Genomic DNA, 23,674 nt, shown 5'->3' with positions numbered 1-23,674 from the left:
GCTGGCTGATACCCAAACAGGGGATGAGCTGGAGATGTCTCTGCCTTGGTCCTTTCACTATTGGCTGCTACTTCCCAGTGGATGTCAGGTGGTGCAATACCGGCTAAACAGTGTAACTTCTCCAGTGGTGTAGGGCGCAGACACCCCATGATAATGCGGCACATCTCATTAAGAGCCACATCCACTGTTTTAGTGTGGTGAGATGTGTTCCACACTGGGCATGCGTACTCAGCAGCAGAGTAGCATAGCGCAAGGACAGATGTCTTCACTGTGTCTGGTTGTGATCCCCAGGTTGTGCCAGTCAGCTTTCGTATGATATTGTTTCTAGCACTCACTTTTTGCTTAATATTCAAGCAGTGCTTCTTGTAGGTCTGGGCACGGTTCAGAGTGACTCCCAGGTATTTGGGTGTGCTGCAATGCTCCAGTGGGATTCCTTCCCAGGTGATCTTCAGAGCTCGGGATGCTTCTCTGTTCTTGAGATGAAAGGCACATATCTGTGTTTTGGATGGGTTGGGGACCAGCTGGTTTTCCCTGTAATAGGCAGTAAGAGCACCTAGAGCTTCAGAAAGCTTCTGTTCTACCATCTCAAAGGTCCCTGCTTGAGCAGTAATGGCACGATCATCAGCATAGATGAAACTCTCTGTCCCTTCTGGCATGACCTGACAGGTAAAATGTAAGGATTTTAGGGTAGGTGCAATGTGCAGGCAATCTTAAATCACTGGCAAAGTGCAATACAACTGTTTGGTCGATAAATAAATAAAAAATAGTTCACCTACAATCACAGAGCATTCTGACCCTTACCAACGATAGAATTGGGCCAAATTTCCCACACAAACCCCCCATGTGGGCCACAGCAACGCGTGGCAGGGGACGGCTAGTCAATCAATCAATGCAGACGGGAAGGAGGGAGGCGGTGCTTCTTAGAGCTACAGGAACGCGTCCGGCTGGCTTGCGCCGTCGCTCACCGGAAGTGTGGTTCCATCTGAGTGCGTGTGCGCGTGGCGGAGGGGAGAGAGAGTGCGCGCGCGCGCAGAGGGGGGGGGAGGAAAGTGTGTGTATGCGTACGTGCGCGCGCGGGAGAGAGAGAGAGAGAGGAGGAGGGAAGCGAGAGAGAGAGGGGGAGAGCGAGTGCGTGAGGAGAAGGGGGAAAAGTGTGTGTGCGTACGCGCGCGAGAGAGAGAGCGAGAGAGAGAGGAGGAGGGAAGCGAGAGAGAGGGAGAGAGAAGGGAGTGCGTGAGGAGAAGGGGGAAAAGTGTGTGTGCGTGCGTGCGCGCGCGCGAGAGAGAGAGAGCGAGGAGGAGGAGGGAGAGGGAGAGCGTGAGAAGGGGGAAAGCGTGTGCGGGTACGTGCGCGCGCAAGAGAGAGAGAGAGAGGAGGAGGGAAGCGAGAGAGAGGGAGAGCGAGCGCGAGTGCGTGAGGAGAAGGGGGAAAGTGTGTGCGCGCGCGAGAGCGAGAGAGAGGAGGAGGGAAGCGAGAGAGAGGGAGAGCGAGTGCGTGAGGAGAAGGGGGAAAGTGTGTGCGCGCGCGAGAGCGAGAGAGAGGAGGAGGGAAGCGAGAGAGAGGGAGAGCGAGTGCGTGAGGAGAAGGGGGGAAAGTGTGTGTGCGTACGTGCGCGCGCGCGCGAGAGAGCGAGAGAGCTTGAGAGCGAGGAGGAGGGAAGCGAGAGAGGGAGAGGGAGAGTGAGTGCGTGAGGAGAAGGCGAAGGAGCCGGAGCGGGCGGACGGAAGGCAGGCAGGAAGGAAGGAAGGAAAGAAGGGAGGAAGGCAGGGCCGGGGCCTGACAACGGCTGCCGAAGGAGGAGGAGGAGAAGGAAGCGAGGGGCGAAGGAGGACGAGAAGATGGCGGACGGGGACAGCGGGAGCGAGCGAGGGGGCAGCGGGAGCGGTAGCGGAGGAGGCGGCGGAGGCGGTGGCGGAGGCGGCGGCAGTGCTGGCTTCCAGGGACACCGCGGAGGAGGAGGAGGAGGCGGCGGCGGTGGGGGTGGCGGCGGCGGTCCGGAGCAGGAGACGCAGGAGCTGGCCTCGAAGCGGCTGGACATCCAGAACAAGCGCTTCTACCTGGACGTGAAGCAGAACGCGAAGGGGCGCTTCCTGAAGATCGCGGAGGTGGGCGCGGGGGGCTCCAAGAGCCGCCTCACGCTCTCCATGGCCGTGGCCGCCGAGTTCCGCGACTACCTGGGCGACTTCATCGAGCACTACGCCCAGCTGGGGCCCAGCTCCCCGGAGCAGCTGGCCCAGAGCTCCCCGGGAGGCGGAGGCGGCGAGGAGGGCGGCGGGGGCGGCGGAGGGCCGCGCCGGGCGCTGAAGAGCGAGTTCCTGGTGCGGGAGAACCGCAAGTACTACCTGGACCTGAAGGAGAACCAGCGCGGGCGCTTCCTCCGCATCCGGCAGACCATCAACCGCGGGCCCGGCGGGGGAGGCGGCGGCGGCGGCGGCGGGCCGGGCTTCCCGGGCGGGCCGGCGGGCTTGCAGAGCGGGCAGACCATCGCCCTCCCGGCCCAGGGCCTCATCGAGTTCCGCGACGCCTTGGCCAAGCTCATCGACGACTACGGCGCCGACGAGGACGAGCTGGGCGGCGGCGGCGGGGCCGGGCCGGGCGCGGGGGGCCTCTACGGCGAGCTCCCCGAAGGCACCTCCATCACGGTGGACTCCAAGCGCTTCTTCTTCGACGTGGGCTGCAACAAGTACGGCGTCTTCCTCCGCGTCAGCGAGGTCAAGCCCTCGTACCGCAACGCCATCACCGTGCCCTACAAGGCCTGGGCCAAGTTCGGAGGCGCCTTCTGCCGTTACGCCGACGAGATGCGAGACATCCAGGAGCGGCAGCGGGACAAGCTCTACGACCGGCGGGCCGGACCGGCGGGGCCCGGGAGCGGGAGCGGCGCCGGGGACGACTCCGACGCCGACGACGTGGACGACGACTGAGCCCCGGCCTGGCCCTGCTTCCCCAGAGAGAGAGAGAGAGAGAGAGAGAAAGGGAGCCTGGAGAGCTGTCTCCTGCAAACACCCCCACCAAAAGGTCTCTCTTCCTCCTCCGCTTCCTCCTCCTCCTCCGATAGAGAGTCTGGAGATCTCTCTCGACCTTCTCCCCCCTTCTCTATATCATCACCTTCTTCTTTGTTTCCCCCTGGGATGAATTCCAGCCTCCCAACGCCCTCCTGCCCTGGGACGTCCTTGCGTTGGCCCATCTCAGGAAAGGGCCTCTTCCTCTTCCGACTCTCTGCCATCCTACGGACTTCCATGCTTATTTGAGGGATATCCAGAAAGCAAGGTTACAAGATTCTTTCAATGACTATTTCAGATCGTAGCATAGCTATGACGTTATTTTTCCACGCTGTCACCATTCAGTTCATCCGTCATCAGAAAAGTGTTTCCCACTCAGGTGTTTACTGAACAGATTACCATTCAGTTCAATTCAATTTGCCATCCGTGGGACAAGTTTTGGATGCCTGTGTCATAGACGTTTCCCTCCAGCCACTTCGTCCCTTTGAACTTCCCCTGGAATGAGGACACTCATCTCATCCCTTTGATTTTCACCTCCTCCTCGTCTTCAGAAAAGAGTTTTCCACCCAGGTGTTCCTTGACTTTAGTGAACAGGTCACCACTCAGTTCATCTGTGGGACAAGTTTTGGATGCCTGTGTCATAGATGTTTCCCTCCACCTTTTTCAGCCACTTCGTCCCTTTGATTTTTACCTCCTCATCATTTTCAGAAAAGAGTTTTCCACCCAGGTATTCCTTGACTTTAGTGAACAGATCACTACTCAGTTCAATATATTTTGTCATCTGTGGGACAAGTTTTGGATGCCTGTGTCATAGACGTTTCCCTCCGCCTTTTTCAGCCACTTCGTCCCTTTGATTTTCACCTCCTCATCATTTTCAGAAAAGAGTTTTCCACCCAGGTATTCCTTGACTTTAGTGAACAGACCACCACTAAGTTCAATATATTTTGTCATCCGTGGGACAAGTTTTGGATGCCTGTGTCATAGACGTTTCCCTCCAGCCACTTCGTCCCTTTGAACTTCCCCTGGAATGAGGACACTCATCTCGTCCCTTTGATTTTCACCTCCCCATCATCTTCAGAAAAGAGTTTTCCACCCAGTTGTTCCTTGACTTTAGTGAACAGATCACCACTCAGTTCATCCGTGGGACAAGTTTTGGATGCCTGTGTCATAGACGTTTCCCTCCACCTTTCTCAGGCAGTTCGTCACTTCAATTTTCACCTCATCATCGTTTTCCTCCAATTTAGTGAATGGATGATAATTACTGTGTGCGACACTGAGGGGATGACTTAAAAGATCCGAATCAAAGGAAGTGAACAACTCTTGCCACCCGTGGGATGAGTTTTTTGATGCCTGTGTCCACCTTTTTCCATCCAGTTTGTCATTTTGATTTTCACCTCGTTGTCATCGGAAAATGTTTCCCACTGAGATGTTCCTTCAATTTAGTCACTGGGTGTGAGATCGGGAGAGGGGTGACTTAAAACATCCCAACCCAAAGAAGTCAACCGCTCTCATGTTGTACGAGCAGTGTCATGAAGGAGACAGACTCTCGCCCTCAGCATCCCATAACATTTTTTTGGATGTCTCTGTGAAGTTTCTTTGTGGCCTCACAATATATTCTATACCTGTCTTGACATTACGTCCTCTCCATGAATTGAAACAATTTCACAACAAATTGCAGCAGTGTTCATGCCCTTTGCATTTAGGAAGCATCTTACAATGCAAAGAACTTCACACTTGAAGGGAAATGGAACGAGGATGCTCATCTCGAAACTTCACGACACCAGTCGATGAGCTACTGACAACTGGCACTGCTCATTTGCTTCTGCTGGCTTCCCGCTACACTGCAGTGGTACCAACTTCCTCCAGAATGAGGCCGTTCATCTCTAACCTTCACTATAATGCCAGTCAATGAGCTACTGACGATTAGCACTGCTCATTTGCTTCCACTGGCTTCCTGTTACACGGCAATCATACCAACTTCTCCCAAATGAGGTTGCTCATCTCTAACCACCACAATGCCAGTCGATGAGCTCCTAACGACTGGCACTGCTCATTCGCTTCCTCTGGCTTTCTGCCACACAGCAGTGATACCAACTTCCCCTGGAATGAGGACACTCATCTCTAACCTTCACCACAATGCCAGTTGATGAGCTACTGTCGACTGGCACTGCTTGTTCACTTCCGCTGGCTTACGCTACATGGCTGTCATACCAACTTCCCCTGAGAAAATTCCCGTGCCTTGTAACCTTACTTTATGGATAACCCTCGTTTTTTAAAAAATTATTATTTTAGAAGAAGAGGACAGAGGGAGGGAAGGCCCTCCTCATACTCCTTGCCCTCTTTCTCTACCACTCTTCATGTTTTGGAGGTCTCTCTTTGCCCTCCTCTGCACTTCCCCAAACCAGCTCTGCATCCCATCTGCAGCCCTTGAGCTGGGCTTGAAGGAAAGGCAGGAGAAGCTGCCACTGCTGTGCTGTCTGAATCCAGAGGGATGAGGGAGGGGTTAGGTTTGGGTGGAAGTTATTCATTGTCACCAGTCATTGAGGGGGGCGGGGTGAGCTTCCGTTTGTGAGCTCCAGCTCCCCATGCGGGGACATGAGAGAAGCCTCCCACAAGGATGGTAAAAAATCAAAACATCCTGCCATCCTCTGGGCAACGTCCTTGCAGACGGCCAATTCTTTCACACCAGAAGCGACTTGCAGTTTCTCAAGTCGCTCCTGACATGGGGAAAAAAATTGAGGTCTTAGCCCAGCAGGAATTTGAGGGGGTGGGCTTTAAAATGTCAAGGGGAGGGGGGCTAAAGGGGAGGCATGGGAGGGAGCAACCGCCAGCCCTTCCCAGAAGGAAAAGGGGGAGTCGAGAGCCTGTATCTGGACCAACTGTCCACCATTGTCTTCTTTTCCCGGGATCATTTTGTTCTCTTTATGAGATCCAAATTGCGAAGCTCCAGGTGCCTGAACTGGAATATGATAAGTGAATTAACTCTCAATCTGGCAGGTTCTAAAGAACTTTCATGGCATTTATTTCCCCCCTTTGTAAACAAGACGACAAAAATATATAAAATAAACGGGGATTGCAAACAGGCAGGTTAAAGAGAAACAGGCATAAAGCACAAGGAATGCAGAGTGGACTGTTGGCTGCTCGCTTGAGTTCTTCCCCTTCTCTCCAAATAAGGTGAAAGAGCAAATGGCTTTCTTTAGTAGGGAGGTGGAAATGGGAGCTGCTTTCCCACAGGCTTTAGAAAGATGGTCTAGTCTAGGCATGGGCAGATTTGGGCTCTCCAGGTGTTTTGGACTCCAACGCCCACCATTCCTAACAGCCTAAGGCCCCTTCCTTTTCCTCCTCAGAAGCTTAAGTGGCTGAGGGGGAAAAGGAAAGGGCCGGAGGCTGTTAGGAATGGTGGGAGTTGGGAGTCCAAAACACTTGGAAGGCCCAGCTTTGCCCATGCCTCATCTAGTCCAAACGAAGCAGAATCTAGTTTGTAGGCTGTGGGTTTTTGTTTTTTTGGGTCTTTTTTTTTTTTTTTGGAAAGTGAAATCTTCAAATTGTGATACGAGAAAGGAAAGCACAGCTTCGGGTGCTTGAGAAGACTGAGAAGGCAATCGAAGGCTTCTTTCTGTCTTACAAAATAAGTGGACGCGTTCTACGCAAACAGACGCTGAGAACCTCAGGTCCAGAAGTCTAGCATTAGTTATGCTTTTTGGGAGATTTAAAAACAAAACAAACTAGAACTCGGTCCATTTCCTCTCAGTACCTCACATTACGTTCACAGCAAAGTTGGCCAGAGTGGTGTGATGGAATTGATTGTCCCGAGCAATGCGTGTCCTTGAGGGAGCATGAGATGCATTGCTGAGAGGGAGCCGAAAGCAACCAACAAACGTTCTGCAACTACGAACGGTATCCAAGCAGCGTTTTACCACCTCCAAATTTCATTCTAGACTGGCTACGGCCAATTTGTCCAGCTGTCCTTCCCAAAACAAAGTTGGGTCTCCCCACCCAAAGAATTGCCTCATCTATATTTTAAATGGATTCTTACCTAAAATGATATTTTTTTAAAATTGAACGAATTTAGTCCTTTTCCCCTCTAAAAAAAGGTGTTTTTAGATACATTATATACTAGTAACTTTGAATTGAATGGGAATTAACAATGTTCATTGCAAAGTTTCAGGTATTATTTGTGTGACATCTTCAGAGGCAGGTCAGCCTTCCTCTACAATCTCTCTCTTTTTTTTAATTGTGCATGCCTGTCCTTTATTTGAGCTGCCTTTTTTAATTTATTGCATACCCTTATCACCTTATTTTTGGTATTACTCTTATCTATACTGTCTTTTGTTTTGTATTTATTAGAAAGCAAGGAGACATGTGCAAAAGCATTTCCTCACTCGATTGTGGCGGTAGTGCGGAAATTGGCTGAAATATTCAAAAAAGTAAAAAATTGATTTTCCTATCATGATTGTAAAGACCAACAACAATGTCAGAATAGTTTACCGCTCAATTTTCAGCCACACATATGATTGTCTACTTCAAATTGCTTTCTTTACTCCCAGCATCCACAATAGATCTTTTTATGGTATCCTTGAAGAAACTCTCATTTCCATTATTTCTCCGTCGCAAAGAACTTGTTTCCTGAATTGTAATGGGAGCAATAGTATTTCTTGATGTTTTAATTACATCTGTATACTTGTACTGTATTTTGTACTCTCCAAGGCAGCTGTTTTCAATAATGTCCTGCTGTATTTATCTATGTATTTTGTTCAAATGTGTGTAGTTCTTTGCTTCGGAGAACAATTTTCACCACCACCAACAACAAAAATCAGATTAACTGGGATCCTGTGGTCCTCTAGGATTGCAGAAAACTCTGCTTAACTAATTAGAACTCAAGGCAGCAATGAAAATTGAGGCTGCAGATGCTTGGTGTATATTGCTGTAACTCTTCACTCATTTTAAAAACAGTGTACAGTACTTGTATAGACCAACTACGTTTTGTTGCTTCAGTGGTAATTGGGTTTTTCCTTTTCCTTTTTGTTGCTCAGCTGCTGTGAGCCAATTAAGTTCTTGCAAAGATGCAGTACCTCTCCTTTATAGGAGGAAGTTTGGGGGGTTGGGGGGGGGGGCTGAATTGCAGTAACTTAGCCTTACCTTTGTATTATGTGGTAGTGACAGGGTTTTGACTGTCCCTGGCCAGTGACTGACTACACAAGCTATAATTAGCTGCCTGAGAAGTGTGTAGAAGTAGACAGAAGCATATATCGATCGTATGCCAAGAATGCCGTTGCTGTATATGGTGTTGGCTTTGGCAACCAGAAAAGTCTCCATAGTCATTAGACTAGTTAAACCAACGCATATTGAATACCCAGAGGTGCATAGGTGGTGACAATGCAATGTGTCACAAAAGGCCCTTCCACACAGCCCTATATCCCAGAACATCAAGGCAGAAAACCCCACATTTTCTGCTTTGAACTGGGTTATCTAAGTCCACACTCAGATAATGTGGGATTTTCTGCCTTGATGTTCTGGGATATAGGGCTGTGTGGAAGGGCCCAAAGAGATTCTAAATGAAAACCCTAGACTTGCTTGTGCCCTGCTAGTATTGATGGTAGGCTTTACCATTTTGATGAATGTTGAGATTTTATCTTATCGCAGATTAATGGCGAGGCCTCTTGCTATGGAAAATTGGTCCAGGTGGGCAGAAGGCCTTGTTAGGTGCCAGGCTTTACTGATGAAATCATTCCTTGAGATGGTTGGAGAGTGGGCGCAGTGGGGAAAGTGGCTTGCCCCAAATCTGAAACTCTTTGGCCCCTCACCCCTCCGTGGAACCTGAAACTTACAACAGTGCTTACAACAGTGGAGGCTGCAAACATTATTTCAAAGTATTGTCGAAGGCTTTCATGGCCGGAATCACTGGGTTGCTGTGAGTTTTCTGGGCTGTATGGCCATGTTCCAGAAGCATTCTCCCTTGACATTTTGCATGCTTCAATGGCAGGCATCCTCAGAGGTTGTGAGGTCTTTTGGAAACTAGGAAAATGGGGTTTATATATCTCTGGAATGTCTATTATTTTAAAAATCCTAACAAGGCCTGCTAATCACCTCCCAACAAAGGATTCCCCCAGGCAGTAAGAAACCAGACCTTGTAGCTGCTAGGCCATTAAATGCTAATTAATATGGCCAATTGAAACATCCACACCTACCTCAAACAGCCAAGAGTTCTTTCTCCCACTGATATATAACCCCATTTTCCTAGTATCCAACAGACCTCACAATCTCTAAGGATGCCTGCCAAAGATTCAGGTGAAACGTAAGGAGAGAATGCTTCTGGAACATGGCCATACAGCCTAGAAAACTCACAGAAACCCATTATTTCAAAGTCATTCGGAAGCATTAATTGGCCTCTAATGAAAAGGGAATGAACATTTGCATAGGGCTGTTCAAAATCCTCTCCTCCCCCCCACCAAAAAACCACATCTTAAAAATCACAGTGCTCTATATTAAGTTTTTTTTTCTAAATTCTGAATTGGCTCCTTCATGCCTGTTTAGAATGCTATTGTCTGTGTGATGGGTATATTTGGACTCATTGGGAAAACAAGATTACCCAGATTATATATGAGATGAGCAAATCTTGTTTATATTCTTTTGCTGAAATGTCAATTTGGGTAAGAGCTTTTCCACGATTGGTGCTGCAGTGAACACATATCCTTGATTTTTCCCCCCTCTGCAGCAGTGTTGACAATACCTCAGTGCAATTTGCAAGCTGCTACACCCAACAGACATGTGATTAAGTTAGCTCAGTCCCATTAAACTTTTTTCAAAGTTACTAGAGTTAATTGGTTGCATGTTTAGGTTTGTCAGGTGAAGTGGTTTGTGGATCACACTGTCTTCTTTCAAATGTAGGTTCTGGAGAGAGAGAGAGATAGAGCGAGTCAGAGAGAGAGAAATGAGAAAAGTCCCTGGGGTGTTCCTGCATATCCGGCATTTCTAGACATCTGTTGTCCTTAGAGTGATGCATCTGCTGTACAAAAGAAAATGTAAATCTTGTATAGCACCAAAATGTAAATATGTGAGGCATACAGGTAAAACACCTGTCGCTTTAGGTCACATCTAGGTACGGGATGATCATGTTCTTTCCATCGCTGTCTGCTGCAGAAAGGCTGCTGGCTTGACAGTGAAGGGTTGGTTCTTTTCCCCTCTTTAACTTCCATCAGTGAAAAAGCACTCTGGAATAATAATCCTTGTAACAAATCACAGATATTTTTTACTGGAAATACTGAGATCCAAGCTTCTGCTTACACTTCTCTGTGCTCAAATACATTTTATTATTCTCCTGCCTGAGCTTTTGGGGGGCACAAGAGGCAGGTTATCATAGTTCATCTCTCGTATTGAGCAGTCCCATTGTTGACTGTGCGTTTCAGGCATTGGAGTAGTTGTGGGTGACTTGTGATCTGCTCCCATCTTTAAAGAAGGGGTGGGGTGGGGTGTATTTGACTACATAGGGCAGCGGAAAAGTGACTGGCTCTGGCTACTTTTCTCTTAGGAGGGCAGCGGTGATTTTTCTGGAAAATAGTTCGGTGCATAAAACATGCATGGACCTCTCAACACGTTTTAACAGAAAGATTATGGTACTTTATCTGATGCACAATTTAATCTCTCAGCAGATATTCTTTTTTTATTTTTTTAAAAATAAACATGTGGCCTTGACTAGTGGAAGGGAGAAAGAGCTAGTTTTTTTCCCTATACGAAAAATGGCACTTTTGGCTTCAAATTACTCTAATTCTACAGAATTCTTCAACAGGCTATCAATACACTTCCTTTTAAAGCAAGCGAAAATGGCAAGCATATTGAAATGCGTTTGATACAAGTCATTGTTAGTTTTGTAAAGGGATAGGACCACCCATCTACTTGGGGCTGAGCATTTAAAACTTAAAGGATCCTGATACTCCTTATTTTTTTACGGTATAGTCAAATTTCGTTTCCTAAAATTTACTGTGTAGGCAATTACTGTGTAGTTTACCCAGCAAGAGTCTTGGGCCATATCTACACTACGGTGGGCCTCATCACACTAGAGGAAAAAAAACACTTAAAATCTGGTTTTTCCTCCTGCAGAATTCTGGCATTTGTAGTTTAGGAAGGAGCCTTTATTAAACTACAAACCCCAGAATTCTGCAGGAGGCAGAAATCGGATTTTAAGTGGATTTTTTTTCTCCAGTGTGATGAAATAGGTGGTTCGCAACCTGTGGGTCTCCAGATGTTTTGGCCTTCAACTCCCAGAAATCTTAACAGCTCATAAACTGGCTGGGATTTCTGGCACTTGTAGGTCAAAATACCTGAGGAACCACAGGTCGAGAACCACCTTTCTTGAAGAACTTGCTCTCAATGTGTTCTTGAGCTTTGGTTTGATTAAAGGCATGCTGGAAGATGTTTGACCTGCTTCACAGAACTGCGTATTCCTGGAGCGAGGGAATGACTGTTAACTCTGTGGTGTCGATCTGGTCCAAGCTGTTGCATTCAGACTATTGCACAATTGGATGCTCACAACTCTGTACAAATGCCAAATTTTTGGCAGCAAGTCTCATTGTGTATATCTTTCTCGGTTGCTTGTTCACTCTGATGAATTTGTGGTGTAAATACATAATGTTCTCAATAGTTTCCTCCCCTCCCCCCGTATTTCTTGATAGTCAGATCCCAGATGTGATAGGGGTATTAGAAGTGTTGCCTCTTGTCCTGTATTGCTACTTGCAGTGATTTGGCATCTGCCTCATTGCTGTAGTTAAATGTTGTGCTTGAGCGTTCGCCAGATCATCTTGCTTGTCAGGTGGGCTTTACTTCTAAAATGTGCATACTTGGGATGATTTAATGTATTGTCAAAGGCTTTCATGGCTGGAATCACTGGGTTGTTGTGAGTCTTCTGGGCTGTCTGGCCATGTTCCAGAGGCATTCTCTCCTGACATTTTGCCTGCACCTATGGCAGGCATCCTCAGATTGTGAGGTCTGTTGGAAACTAGGAAAATGGGGTTTATATATCTGTGGAATGTCCAGGGTGGGAGAAAGAACTCTTGCTGTTCAAGGAAGGCCTGAATGTTTCAAGAGTTCTTTCTCCCATCCTGCACATTCCATAGATATATAAACTCCATTTTCATTTCCCCCCATTTTTTATTTGAGAAAAAGTTACAATTATATAGACATATACTATACACTTCCCTCTGTTTTATTTTCTTTCACCCCTGTGCTCCCCTTCACCAGAGCCATCTCTTCTTATAAAATCCCACTAAAAATTCAATTCTTCAATTGGAGGTAAATTCCCATTTTCTTTTTCCAATACTTTTTCTAAAAAATTTCTCCAAATACTTTCAAAGTCAAAGAAAGGAGATTCCATCTGAACATGAGGAAGAACTTCCTGACTGTGAGAGCCGTTCAGCGGTGGAACTCTCTGCCTTGGAGTGTGGTGGAGGCTCCCTCTTTGGAAGCTTTTAAACAGAGGCTGGATGGCCATCTGTCAGGGGTGCTTTGAATGCAATATTCCTGCTTCTTGGCAGGGGGTTGGGCTGGATGGCCCATGAGGTCTCTTCCAACTCTATGATTCTATGATTTTTCCCATAATCCCTTCTTTTAAGTTTGATGTTAGCTTATCATTCAACACCATTTTCCAGACTTCTTTATACCATTCATTAATTTGTATTTTCATTTCTCCTTTCCAATTTTGCAATTAAAAATCTACCTGCTGTTAATAGCGTGTCTATTTAAAAATCCCTCTTGTCTTTCCCATCCTCTCTTTTAATTAAAAGTAATATTTCTACTAGATTCCTTCTAATTTTGATATCCATAATATTTTCTATTTCCCTTATAACCAGTTCCCAAAAATCTTTTACATATTTGCAATCCCACCACATATGCATGCATGTTCCAATTTCCTGGCACCCTCGCCAACATTTTTCATTATTGTTCTTATTCATAATGTTTAACCTTCTCAGTGTTAAATACCACTTCCAAATTAATTTATAATAATTTTCTTTTATTCTAATGGGCATGCTTTTTTAATTTTCTTGCTTTCCATGTCTCTTCCCATTCTTTTTCTGTTATCTTTGCCTGTTCGAGATAGGTGTGAATCTTTCAAGGGTTCTTTCTCTGGAATGTCCATTATTTAAAAAATCCTAACAAGGCCAGCTAATCACCTCCCGACAAAGGATTCCCCCAGGCAGTAAGAAACCAGACCTTGTAACTGCTAGGCCATTAAATGGTAATTAATATGACCAATTGAAACATCCACACCTGCCTCAAACAGTCAAGAGTTCTTTCTCCCACCATTGACATTCCACAGATATATAACTCCATTTTCCTAGTATCCAACAGACCTCACAACCTCTGAGGATGCCTGCCATAGATGCTGGCAAAACGTCAGGAGAGAATGCTTCTGGAACTGGCCATACAGCCCAGAAAACTCACAACACCCCTTGGGATGGTTTGTTAGATAAATGGATTATGACTTGGGAAAGACTGTTAGTACTAGAAGATAATTTTTCAGGACCCTCAACTTTGGCACTTTGTGGTTTCTCACCAGTACAGGAAGAGTGGAGGGAAAATCAGTGACAGATTGCTCTTTTTTGTGGTATCATGAGAGAAATCTCTGGTGGCTTAAACTTAACAGCTGTCTCACACAGGTTTTCCAGCACAGAGAGGTCTCTTCCAACTCTGGTTCTATATCAGTTAACCTGCAGATGAATTGGGAAGGAAGAGCTTAACTCCAGAGTGAAGCAAAACTAGGAACTTTGGAAGGCTTCCTAGCTTTTCTTCACCCATCCTCTTAGAAAGGTGACACTTCCATTCTTACTCACCTTTCAGTCTTCTTACTGATTGCAATCTTACGAGAAGCATAACTGCAAAAAATGTTCACTTGAAGAAAACAATATATTTCATTATGATTTCAATTGACTTCAGAAAGTTGTTTTCACAACTTCCCACCCAAATTTGTTGATACAGTATATTGCTGATCTCATCACCGTAGGCCTTCTGTCTTTAACGTGGCAAGGAAATAATGTTTGAGATTTCAATGTCTACTGGAAATATCAACAAAATTCTGTCTCTTAAATTCCGTGTAGGGAAAGTCAAATGTGCTTTGTCAAAGCCGTTTTGTAATATGCTGCTATGTAGCCTTAATCTCATAACGTATTGTGTGTGTGTGTATATGTATATATACACTGACATACAAAATAAGCAGCCCACAACTAAGAAACAGAATGTTCTAGTTTGTGAAGCTATTGTAAAAATGCAGGAAAGATCACTGCTGCTGCCCCCATTTCCCTCCTCCCAGTTTACTGCTCTTCTGTGTAGCCAAGGTAGACGATTAAAAAACTTGTATAGAAAACCTAATTTGAAACAGCGCTCACTGCGCATCATTTTGGCCCAGGCAAGTTTCCAAGGCAAGACGTTTAATTTCCTGCCCTGCTCTTCTGTGTTGAAAGGCCCATTTGGTTAGAAAATCCCATATTGGAATGTATATGGACTTTACAAGAATAATATCGCTTAATCTTTTTATTTCTTTCCATTGCCCTCTCTTTCGAATTGAGAGTCATTGGCTCAGGTGTGCTCACTAGGCCTGGGCAATGCATGGTTCTAAAGCACTTACAGAACTAAAGTTCTGGTGGTGAAAATTTCAGAACTCTAACAAAACTTTCAAAATTTAATTATTATTTCATTATTAGTGATTTTTATGACAGAACCAATTAGGAACTGCCATTTATAATGAAATGTTGAGAGTTTGGTTAGAGTTCTGAAATTTTCACCACCAGAACTTTAGTTTTGTAAGTACTTTAGAACCATTTAGAACCATGCATTGCCCAGGCCTAGTGCTCACACTTGATAGAGTGCCATAACAAAGGGGTGCCCAGATGGTCTATCTTATTCATACTGTGTGCACGCTTTTGCCTTACCGACTCTTTTTTTCCCAAGGTGCCCAGCCAGGAGAGGAGGGTCAGGTTGTTGGCAGGCTCTGCCAATAACGTGAGCTGCTGTTAACTTTCCCCCCAGCCCTTCTGATATGTCACCAATGAGTAAGCATGCATTGCTGAATCCAGATTCACATTGCTCTTGAGATAGTTTTTTTTTTTTGTCATGGCAGGTCGCTTCTGGTGTGAGAGAATTGGCCGTCTGCAAGGACGTTGCCCAGGGGATGCCCGGATGATTTGATGTTTTTATCATTGTTGTGGGAGGCTTCTCTCATGTCCCCGCATGAGGAGCTGGAGCTGATACAGGGAGCTCATCCGCCTCTCCCCGGATTCGAACCTGTGAACTGTCGGTCTTCAGTCCTGCTGACACAGGGGTTTAACCCACTGCGCCACCGGGGGCTCCTCTTGAGATAGTTTTCCCCTGACATTAAGTCCGGTCATGTGTGACTCTGGGGTTGGTGCTCATCTCCATTTCAAAGCTGAAGAGCCGGAGTTGTCTGTAGACACCTCCAAGATCATGTGGCTGGCATGGCTGCATGGAGCGCTGTTACCTTGAAATAGTTACGTGTAAACTCTGCAGAAAGAGTGGCTATACATCAGGCATGGGCAAACTTTGGCCCTCCCTCCAGGTGTTATGGACTTCAACTCCCACAATTCCTAACAGCCTCAGGCCCTTTCCTTTTTCTCCTCAGCCACTTAAGCGGCTAAGGGGGGAAAGGAAGGGGGCTGAGGCTGTTAGGAATTGTGGAAGTTGAAGTCCATAACACCTGGAGAGAGGGCCGAAGTTTGCCCATGCCTGCTATACATATTTGTTAAAGATTGGCTTTCAAGTTGAACTCCTAGGAATTTTGGGGTATTCTCGAAAGCTTTATTAGTTTCCTCCGTAAAATAATAATTATCCGCAACGCAGCTGCATCTGGAGAGTTACAGCAGTTGGAAACATAACTTCACTTGAGAGAGGCAACGGCGGGGCTCCATTCATGCTTCCTTTGAATGGAAATCATGTCCTGGAACATATCTGTAGTGCATAGATTCTGCAGTGGAAGTTGAAGGCAGTTTAAGGCCTTTATGAAATGAGTAATTTGAGGATGAAAACCAAGGAGGTGTGGAGCGATGATCCTTACTGTAGGAGGCAGTTGGTTTTTGCAAATGTTGCTTTGCCCGTTTTGAAGGGCTGGCAGTCTTCCATGTTTTCCTGAAGCCAGTGGAACAAGCACTTGAGGTGGGCTCGTGAGGTCTCTTGCAATTTCTTGCGGCTTTAGCTGAGCTGGCATTTGCACAGTAGATGGATGTTCTTGAGTACAAATTCTCCATTTGGGGGAAGTCGATGGCACACCTTAGCTGAGCTTGTTGTTGGCTTATGCCTCTCAAACCTTTTTTTCCAGAGGAAGCTACATTTTGTTGTTGCAGGCTTTGCATATTGCAGATACTACCACCTCTATTCTAATAGATTTCTCAATAGTGACGTGTGAAGTTATGAAGAAAGGCAGGGTTGTGGGGGGATTGGTGCACTTGGAGAATTGAGGTTTTGCTGGGCTGAATGTTGATAGTGAGCAAATAATTTGGTATATAGAGTTGAAAAATGTGCAGGTGATATAATTGATCATATATGGATGTAATCAATCAACCCATATGTAAATATACACATGTTTGTACATTGTATACATAGAAAGAGATGTCTGTATACATGTGTATGTATTTATAAAATTGTTTCTCTGCTAGATAGTAAATGCAAAAGTAGCTCTAATTTTATATATATAAATATATATAAAAAGTTCCCCTCTATAAATATATTATATAAATGCTAGACGTTAATTTGTAGTAAAAAAAAAATAGGACTAATTTCAGGAATATCTGCTGAGAGACCAAAAAGTTCACTTTTAAGTACCTTAATTAAAAATAATAATAAAGTTTATTCCTCTTGTTTATTTTTTTATTGAAAATTAAATGCACTTTAACTGGCAACACAACAACACACAGCTGCGCATGGTGCAGTTTCAAACATTTGGAAATGTTTTCAAAGTGCAGCACCCATTCAAAAAAATGAAATATTCCTTTCTCACCTGTCAAGCAGAGCGCTGGAAGTGATTTGAAATCCCAGGGTCTGAGCTGCCTGTTTGTCTTGCTGCCTGTTGGCTGGAACGTAGTAGATTCTGGTTTCCCTTTTGGGGGGTGGGAGCTGGCAGGACTGCTTCTGAGAGAGCAACGCAGAGACAGCCAAGGCAGGGCAGGCTGTGAGGCAGGTCCTGGATTTACCACTAGCTAACTAGCAAAAAAATCCCAACGACGTAAAGAACTCATGCTAGTTGAGCACTCCTTACAATAGCAGGTTTTTGCAAATGGAGTTTTACAGTCTATATTTAAAAATTGTATGTTTGTAACAAATAAAAGTATGCGGAAAAGTGAATGAACCATGTACAACTGTCTCTGAGGGCTTTTTTCTGTGTTTTGTGTTTTTGTGTGCTTGTTTTACATTATGCCAAAACATAGAGGAGTGGTAAAAAAACAGATCTGAAAGCCTGGGAGTTTGGTATAGGTGGGCTGCATTATGTGTTTTATGGTATGCCATGGAAAATTATTCATTACTTCAAGGCCATGTTGGGACTTAGCTGGGTTGCCTCAGCCAGTAGTAAAACATTACCTGTTTAAACAGAGATGGAATGTGGCCAAGTAGGCAAGCGGATCAAATAGACCGTTCCAAGGGCCTTCAGGGTCACAGAGGCCTGTGAGAAACTGGGTTCATTGAGCTTTCAAGCTGAAGACTTTGTGGAAGGGGCAGGTACAACTCATGCAATTGGTCATAGATGCATGTTTTTTCCAGTTTTCTGTGACTTATTCAGCCATGCCTTAATCAAATGTAAGTCTACCTTTCTCTTGAAAAGCTAGGGAACTGGCTATTCTGCAATAAATCTCTTAGTCACAACTATACCTGGCTGAGAATTTTTTCTAGGACATTGTGTGGCTCCATAGCCGAGCTAGGACTTCTGAGTGAATGAATGTACCGTGTTTCCCCAAAAATAAGACACTGCTTTATATTTATTTTTCCTCAAGAAGACACACTGTGGCTTATTTTCAGAGGATGTCTTGTTTTTATTAAGTACTAGCTTACGGACCAGGCAGTGCCTGGGTTATTTGAGATAGGCATTGTTTGTGCTGCAGTTTTAATTTAAATCGAATGTCAGGTGGGTTCAGTGGGTGCGGGTGAACTATAGCTCCCATAGGCAAATGCCATCATCCATGGTTCGCCCTCCTCCAAACTGCAATAAATCCTCCAAACTGCACCAGGATGTAGAGTGGGTCATGGGGGCTCTGTGTGGTAAGTTTGGTCTTGATCAGTCATTGATGTTGGTTTCATTGGTCTCTGGAAGTTAGTAAAGGTACTGCATATCCCATTATCCATGGTCCATCCTCCTCCAAATCGCACCAGGATGTAGAGTGGGCAAGGGGACTCAGTGTGCCAAGTTTGGTCTTGAACAGTCATTGGATGAGGGTTGCAGTGGTCTCACAAAGTGAGTGAAAGTACTGTGAGTCCCATCATCCGTGGTCCATCCTCCTCCAAACAGCACCAGCATGTAGAGTGGCTCATGTGGGCTCTGTGTGCCAAGTTTGGTCTTTATCAGTCGTTGGTGTGGGTTGTAATGGTCTCAGGAAGTGAGTAAAGGTAGTGCAAATGCCGTCATCCATGGTTCGCCCTCCTCCAAACTGCACCAGGATGTAGAGTGGGTCATGGGGGCTCTGTGTGGCAAGTTTGGTCTTGATCAGTCATTGATGTTGGTTGCATTGGTCTCTGGAAGTTAGTAAAGGTACTGCATATCCCATTATCCATGGTCCATCCTCCTCCAAATCACACCAGGATGTAGAGTGGGTCAAGGGGACTCAGTGTGCCAAGTTTGGTCTTGAAAAGTCATTGGGTGAGGGTTGCAATGGTCTCAGGAAGTGAGTGAAGGTACTGTGAGTCCCATCATCTGTGGTCCATCCTCCTCCAAACAGCACCAGCATGTAGAGTGGCTCATGTGGGCTCTGTGTGCCAAGTTTGGTCTTTATCAGTCATTGGTGTGGGTTGTAATGGTCTCAGGAAGTGAGTGAAGGTACTGCAAATGTCATCATCCATGGTTCGCCCTCCTCCAAACTGCACCAGGATGTAGAGTGGCTCATGGGGGCTCTGTGTGGCAAGTTTGGTCTTGATCAGTCATTGATGTTGGTTGCATTGGTCTCTGGAAGTTAGTAAAGGTACTGCATTACATTTTTATTTATATAGATCTAGATGGTAGATCAATTTACATTTATGGAGTGATCTCTCTGGGCTCAGTAGCAGGCTTGCTAAAGCTTTCCCCCTATCCTTTGGTGTTTGGGTGGGGTGAGAGAGACCCACAGACTGTTGCTGGTCAGGTTGTCGTGAATAACTTTTATTCAATAACTTTAAAGCATAGGTTCTTTTTATTGCAATTTCCAGTGTGAGAGGGTATATCAGAACTTTTACAGAACTTTTCCACAAAGAATGACATTGGACATACAGACATAACAGGCTCTACGCAACTACATTGGATTTACAATTACATGGCTAACCAACAAAGGAGGGTTTACATTTTCACTCAACATTCACACCACATGTATATGCATTCATCCTCATGCATACATCACCATTTCTCCTGCTGTCTCCTGAAGAAGAGCATCTCTTAGGCCAGACACTGCTTTCCCTGTGGCCTACCAGTGCACAGTCCCAAAACTTCCATAACTTCAAAACTTCCAAAATGCTGAAATGCCAAAACTTCTTTCCCTAAGAACAATGCCAAGGACCAGATCTCTGTTTTCCATACAGCAGAACCTGACTCCCTGCATAAAATCTAAGACTCCAAAACTCACTTCTTCCTCTTTCTGTTGAGAAAGAAGGCCTAAGTGACCAGACTGCTCCCGTGTAAACTGCCACTCTCCATACATACACCATCCCTCTCCTTCCTGTGGAGCAGAGCACAGCGGGTGGAACAGACTCCTGTGTTCTCCCACACTTGAGAATTATTAGATGGAGCCTTTTATAGGAATACTAGCAGTCCCCTGCCACGAGTTGCCGTGGCCCAGTCTGGTGATCTGGAAAATAAAGTAACGAGAAAGTGTTGGTTTCTAATATATGTAATTTCTTTATGCTTGTGGGTAAACAGTATTTCTTGCTGTTTCTTTGCCATTGTTGATGTAGAGATTGTCTGGTCTGCCTACTCTGGAACGTGCAACAACATATCATTGTCCTCCTTTAGGGGTCCCTTTCAAATCTATGATACTGCATCTGTCATATACATATATGTGCGTGTGTGAATGGCTGGACGGCCCTTTGTCGGGAGGGCTTTGATTATGTTTTCTTGCCCTGGTGAAGGGAGTTGGACTGGATGGCCTTGAGGCAGCATTTCTCAACCTGGGAAGTCAAGACCACGGGGGGGGGGGGGGGGTCACCAGGGTGGCATCAGAAGAGTCACCAAAGACCACCAGAAAACACAGTATTTTCTATTGGTCATGGGGGTTCTGTGTGGGAAGTTTGGCCCAATTCTGTCGTTGGTAGGGTTCAGAATGCTCCCTGATTGTAGTTGAACTATAATTCCCAGTCACTACAAGTCTCAAATGTCAAGGTCTATTTCCCCCAAACTCCATCTGTGTTTATATTTGGCCATAATGAGTATTTGTGCCAAGTTTGGTCCAGATTCATCATTGTTTGAGTCCACAGTGCTCTCTAGATGTAGGTGAACTACAACTCCCAAACTCAAGGTCAATGCCCTCTCTAGTGTTTTCTATTCGTCAGGGGAGTTCTGTGTGCCAAGTTTGATTCAATTCCATTGTTGGTGGAGTTCAGAATGCTCTTTGATTATAGGTGAACTATAAATCCCAGCAACCACAACTCCCAAATGACAAAATCCTATTTTTTGAGTGATGGTCACTCCTTGTGTAGTGAGACATTTTGCTGCCAAATTTGGTATGATTTCGTTCATTGGTTCTTTTGTTTTTAAGGTACTCATTATGCACAGAACATTTATATATAGTAAATAATTGTCCTGTCTTGATTCTTCACCTCCTGGCAGATGTTGATTCTTCTTGATTGGTGTTAGCCTTGTGTTGACTTCCTCCTTAACATTGTAAATATTTCTGTTATCATTGTCACAGTTCTTATCACAGTTTACTTTTCAGCTGTCATTGGCAACTTTTAATTGCAGCAGGTTTAGTCATTGCAGGCCTTACTATTATACTGGTGTTTCCAAAATTATTAACTACACTCGTTCATCTTCCGTTCAATTCATTCATACCCACACATCATATTAAATCCAAATTTATCAAATCTGCATATTAAATTTTCATGATAAGTGCTGGGGAGCAGCAGCTTTACTGGTGTTTGTAAGGGGCAAGAGAGACCCACAGACTGTTGCTGGTTGGTGCTGGGGGGGAGAGACCCACAGTGTTGAGTAAAATAGTAGCCACAGCTTTACTTCTTCCCACTGAGGACACACAATATCTAAAGCAGAGTGCCCTGCTACTCACTTCATTGAGGAGACTTTCATTTTCTGTGTCTCCCGCTATGCCTCAGCTTGCAGCACGGAGCTGACCTTGTATGCTGCATAGCCACACCTATCACTATGTCTTATTTTGGGGGGGTATAGCTTATGTATTGTCGAAGGCTTTCATGGCCGGAATTACTGGGTTGTTGTAGATTTTCCAGGCTATATGGCCATGTTCTAGAGGCATTTTCTCCTGACATTTCGCCTGCATCTATGGCAAGCATCCTCAAAGATAGTGAGGTCTGTTGGAAGTAGGAAAATTGGTTTATATATCTGTGGAAAGACCAGGGTGAGACAAAGGACTTTTGTCTGCTGGAGCTAGGTGTGAATGTTTCAACTGACCACCGTGATTAGCATTTAATGGCATGGAAGTGCCTGGGGGAATCTTTCTTTGAGAGGTGATTTGATGTGCCTGATTGTATACTCTTTGTTGTTTTGCTGTTGTAATTTTTGAGGAACATGAAAGGCACTGCAGACTACTCCAACCAGAGAAGTCAGCCATAGCAGAGCACCTGATGAACCAACCTGGACACAGCCAGGCATGTAGCCAGGGTGAAGCCCCTCAAGCCCCCCCCCCCCCCCCGAAATTCTCATGGTGGTTCGCGAAAAGGCCTTACTGGTGCATTATTTAAACTGTTATGTTTATTCATATCATGATCTGATCACCATACTCAATATATTCCATATGCATGGGGGTATTGGAGTAACGATACAAAAGGTTTGCTAGGGTAGACCCTCTTTCACTCAGACTCAGCCCCCCCCCCCCCCCGAAACAAACTCAGCCCCCCCCCCCCGAATTGAAATCCTGGCTACAGGCATGGACACAGCATATTATTTGAGAACACAGAAATGCTGGACCACTCTCACAACCACCATGTCACACAGAGAAGCCATTGAAATCCACAAGCATGTGGACAATTTCAACAGAAAGGAAGAAACCATGAAAATGAACAAAATCTGGCTACCAGTATTAAAAAACTCAAAAATTACAACAGCAAAACAACAGAGAGTAAACAATCAGGCACATCAAATCACCTCTCAAAGAAAGATTCCCACAGGCACTTCCCCCAAGGGCTAATCAAGGTTGTCAGTTGAAACATTCACGCCTAGCTCCAGCAGACAAAAGTCCTTTGTCCCACCCTGGTCTTTCCACAGATATATAAACCAATTTTCCTACTTCCAACAGACCTCACTACCTCTGAGGATGCTTGCCATAGATGCAGGAGAAACATCAGGAGAAAATGCCTCTAGAACATGGCCATATAGCCCGGAAAACCTACAACAACCCAGTATAGCTAATATTGTGCAAATGCTTAGAAATCCTGCTATGGCTTATTTTGTGGGTCTGTCTTATTTTCGGAGAAACAGGGTAAGTAGGAATCTGGCACACTTGCTTTGGATCCCAGAAGCCCCAATAATTGGGGTTAGGGTTTCTAATGCCTGGACAGCATCCCAGCTTATACCTGGGAGATCAAAGCAGCAAACAAAACAGCCTCTCCATTTGCTGAGGTCTGCTGCTTCATTTCAGTTTTGTAATCCACCAGATCTCTTTTGCTTTCCTTTGAAGATCAAGTTCCTATTCCAGCCTGCATGGCTGCAAAGGATTGCTTTGTGATGTGAGTGGACAATGCTTAGTGTGGCCGACATTTGCTTAGAGAACTGGGTGGAAAGGGATTGCAAGGATTTGAGATACAGTCTTTCAAGGATAATGCTTTGGCCCTCCCTCCACTAGTACAGCCAAATATTAAAAATGATACTCCATATGACAGCATCTTTGCATTCAAATATTTCAATCTCTCAATATGTTTTATATTTCAATCTCTCAATATGTTTTCTTGATTCTGGATGTGGAAAATGCTACCTTCTCTATCCTCGTGTAGCAAATATGGCATAACAACCCTGCTCTCTTTTTTGGCACTGCACCCTTTGTTGAGTACAAAGCTAGTTGTTTAGTGTGCCTACCTGAACAAATGTGGGCATTCAAGCCCACAGTAATGCATGTTGTTGATGTGCACAATCTTTAGTGAAGTTTCGGCATTAGGTTTGGTCTGTCCTGTCTTGGATACCGAGAGGGCAAGTGCTGCCTCTAGATATCTACAGTTTGAGCTTCTAGCCCTGGATCCCTCTCTTCCCAGATGGGAGATGGCTGGCTGGCAAGGGGTTGGTAGGTGCATTGCAGTTTTGGGTTCATGCTGCAAGAGGTTCCTAT

The 23,674-nt window shown here is 45.4% G+C and overlaps 1 protein-coding gene across 1 annotated transcript; it reads left to right on the top strand.

Moving 5' to 3' along the window:
• Nucleotides 1–1,115: 1,115 nt before the first annotated feature.
• On the top strand, nt 1,116–17,353 carry PURB (purine rich element binding protein B). Its single transcript, XM_067470750.1, has one exon. The coding sequence runs from the start codon at nt 1,839–1,841 to the stop codon at nt 2,919–2,921; it is 1,083 nt and encodes a 360-aa protein (XP_067326851.1). The 5' UTR covers nt 1,116–1,838; the 3' UTR covers nt 2,922–17,353.
• The last annotated feature ends 6,321 nt before the right edge of the window (nt 17,354–23,674 follow it).

The sequence above is a fragment of the Anolis sagrei genome, chromosome 7 (genome assembly GCF_037176765.1).
Source record: "Anolis sagrei isolate rAnoSag1 chromosome 7, rAnoSag1.mat, whole genome shotgun sequence".
In the NCBI taxonomy this organism is placed as follows: domain Eukaryota; kingdom Metazoa; phylum Chordata; class Lepidosauria; order Squamata; family Dactyloidae; genus Anolis; species Anolis sagrei.
This window is presented reverse-complemented; position numbering and strand designations above follow the sequence as displayed.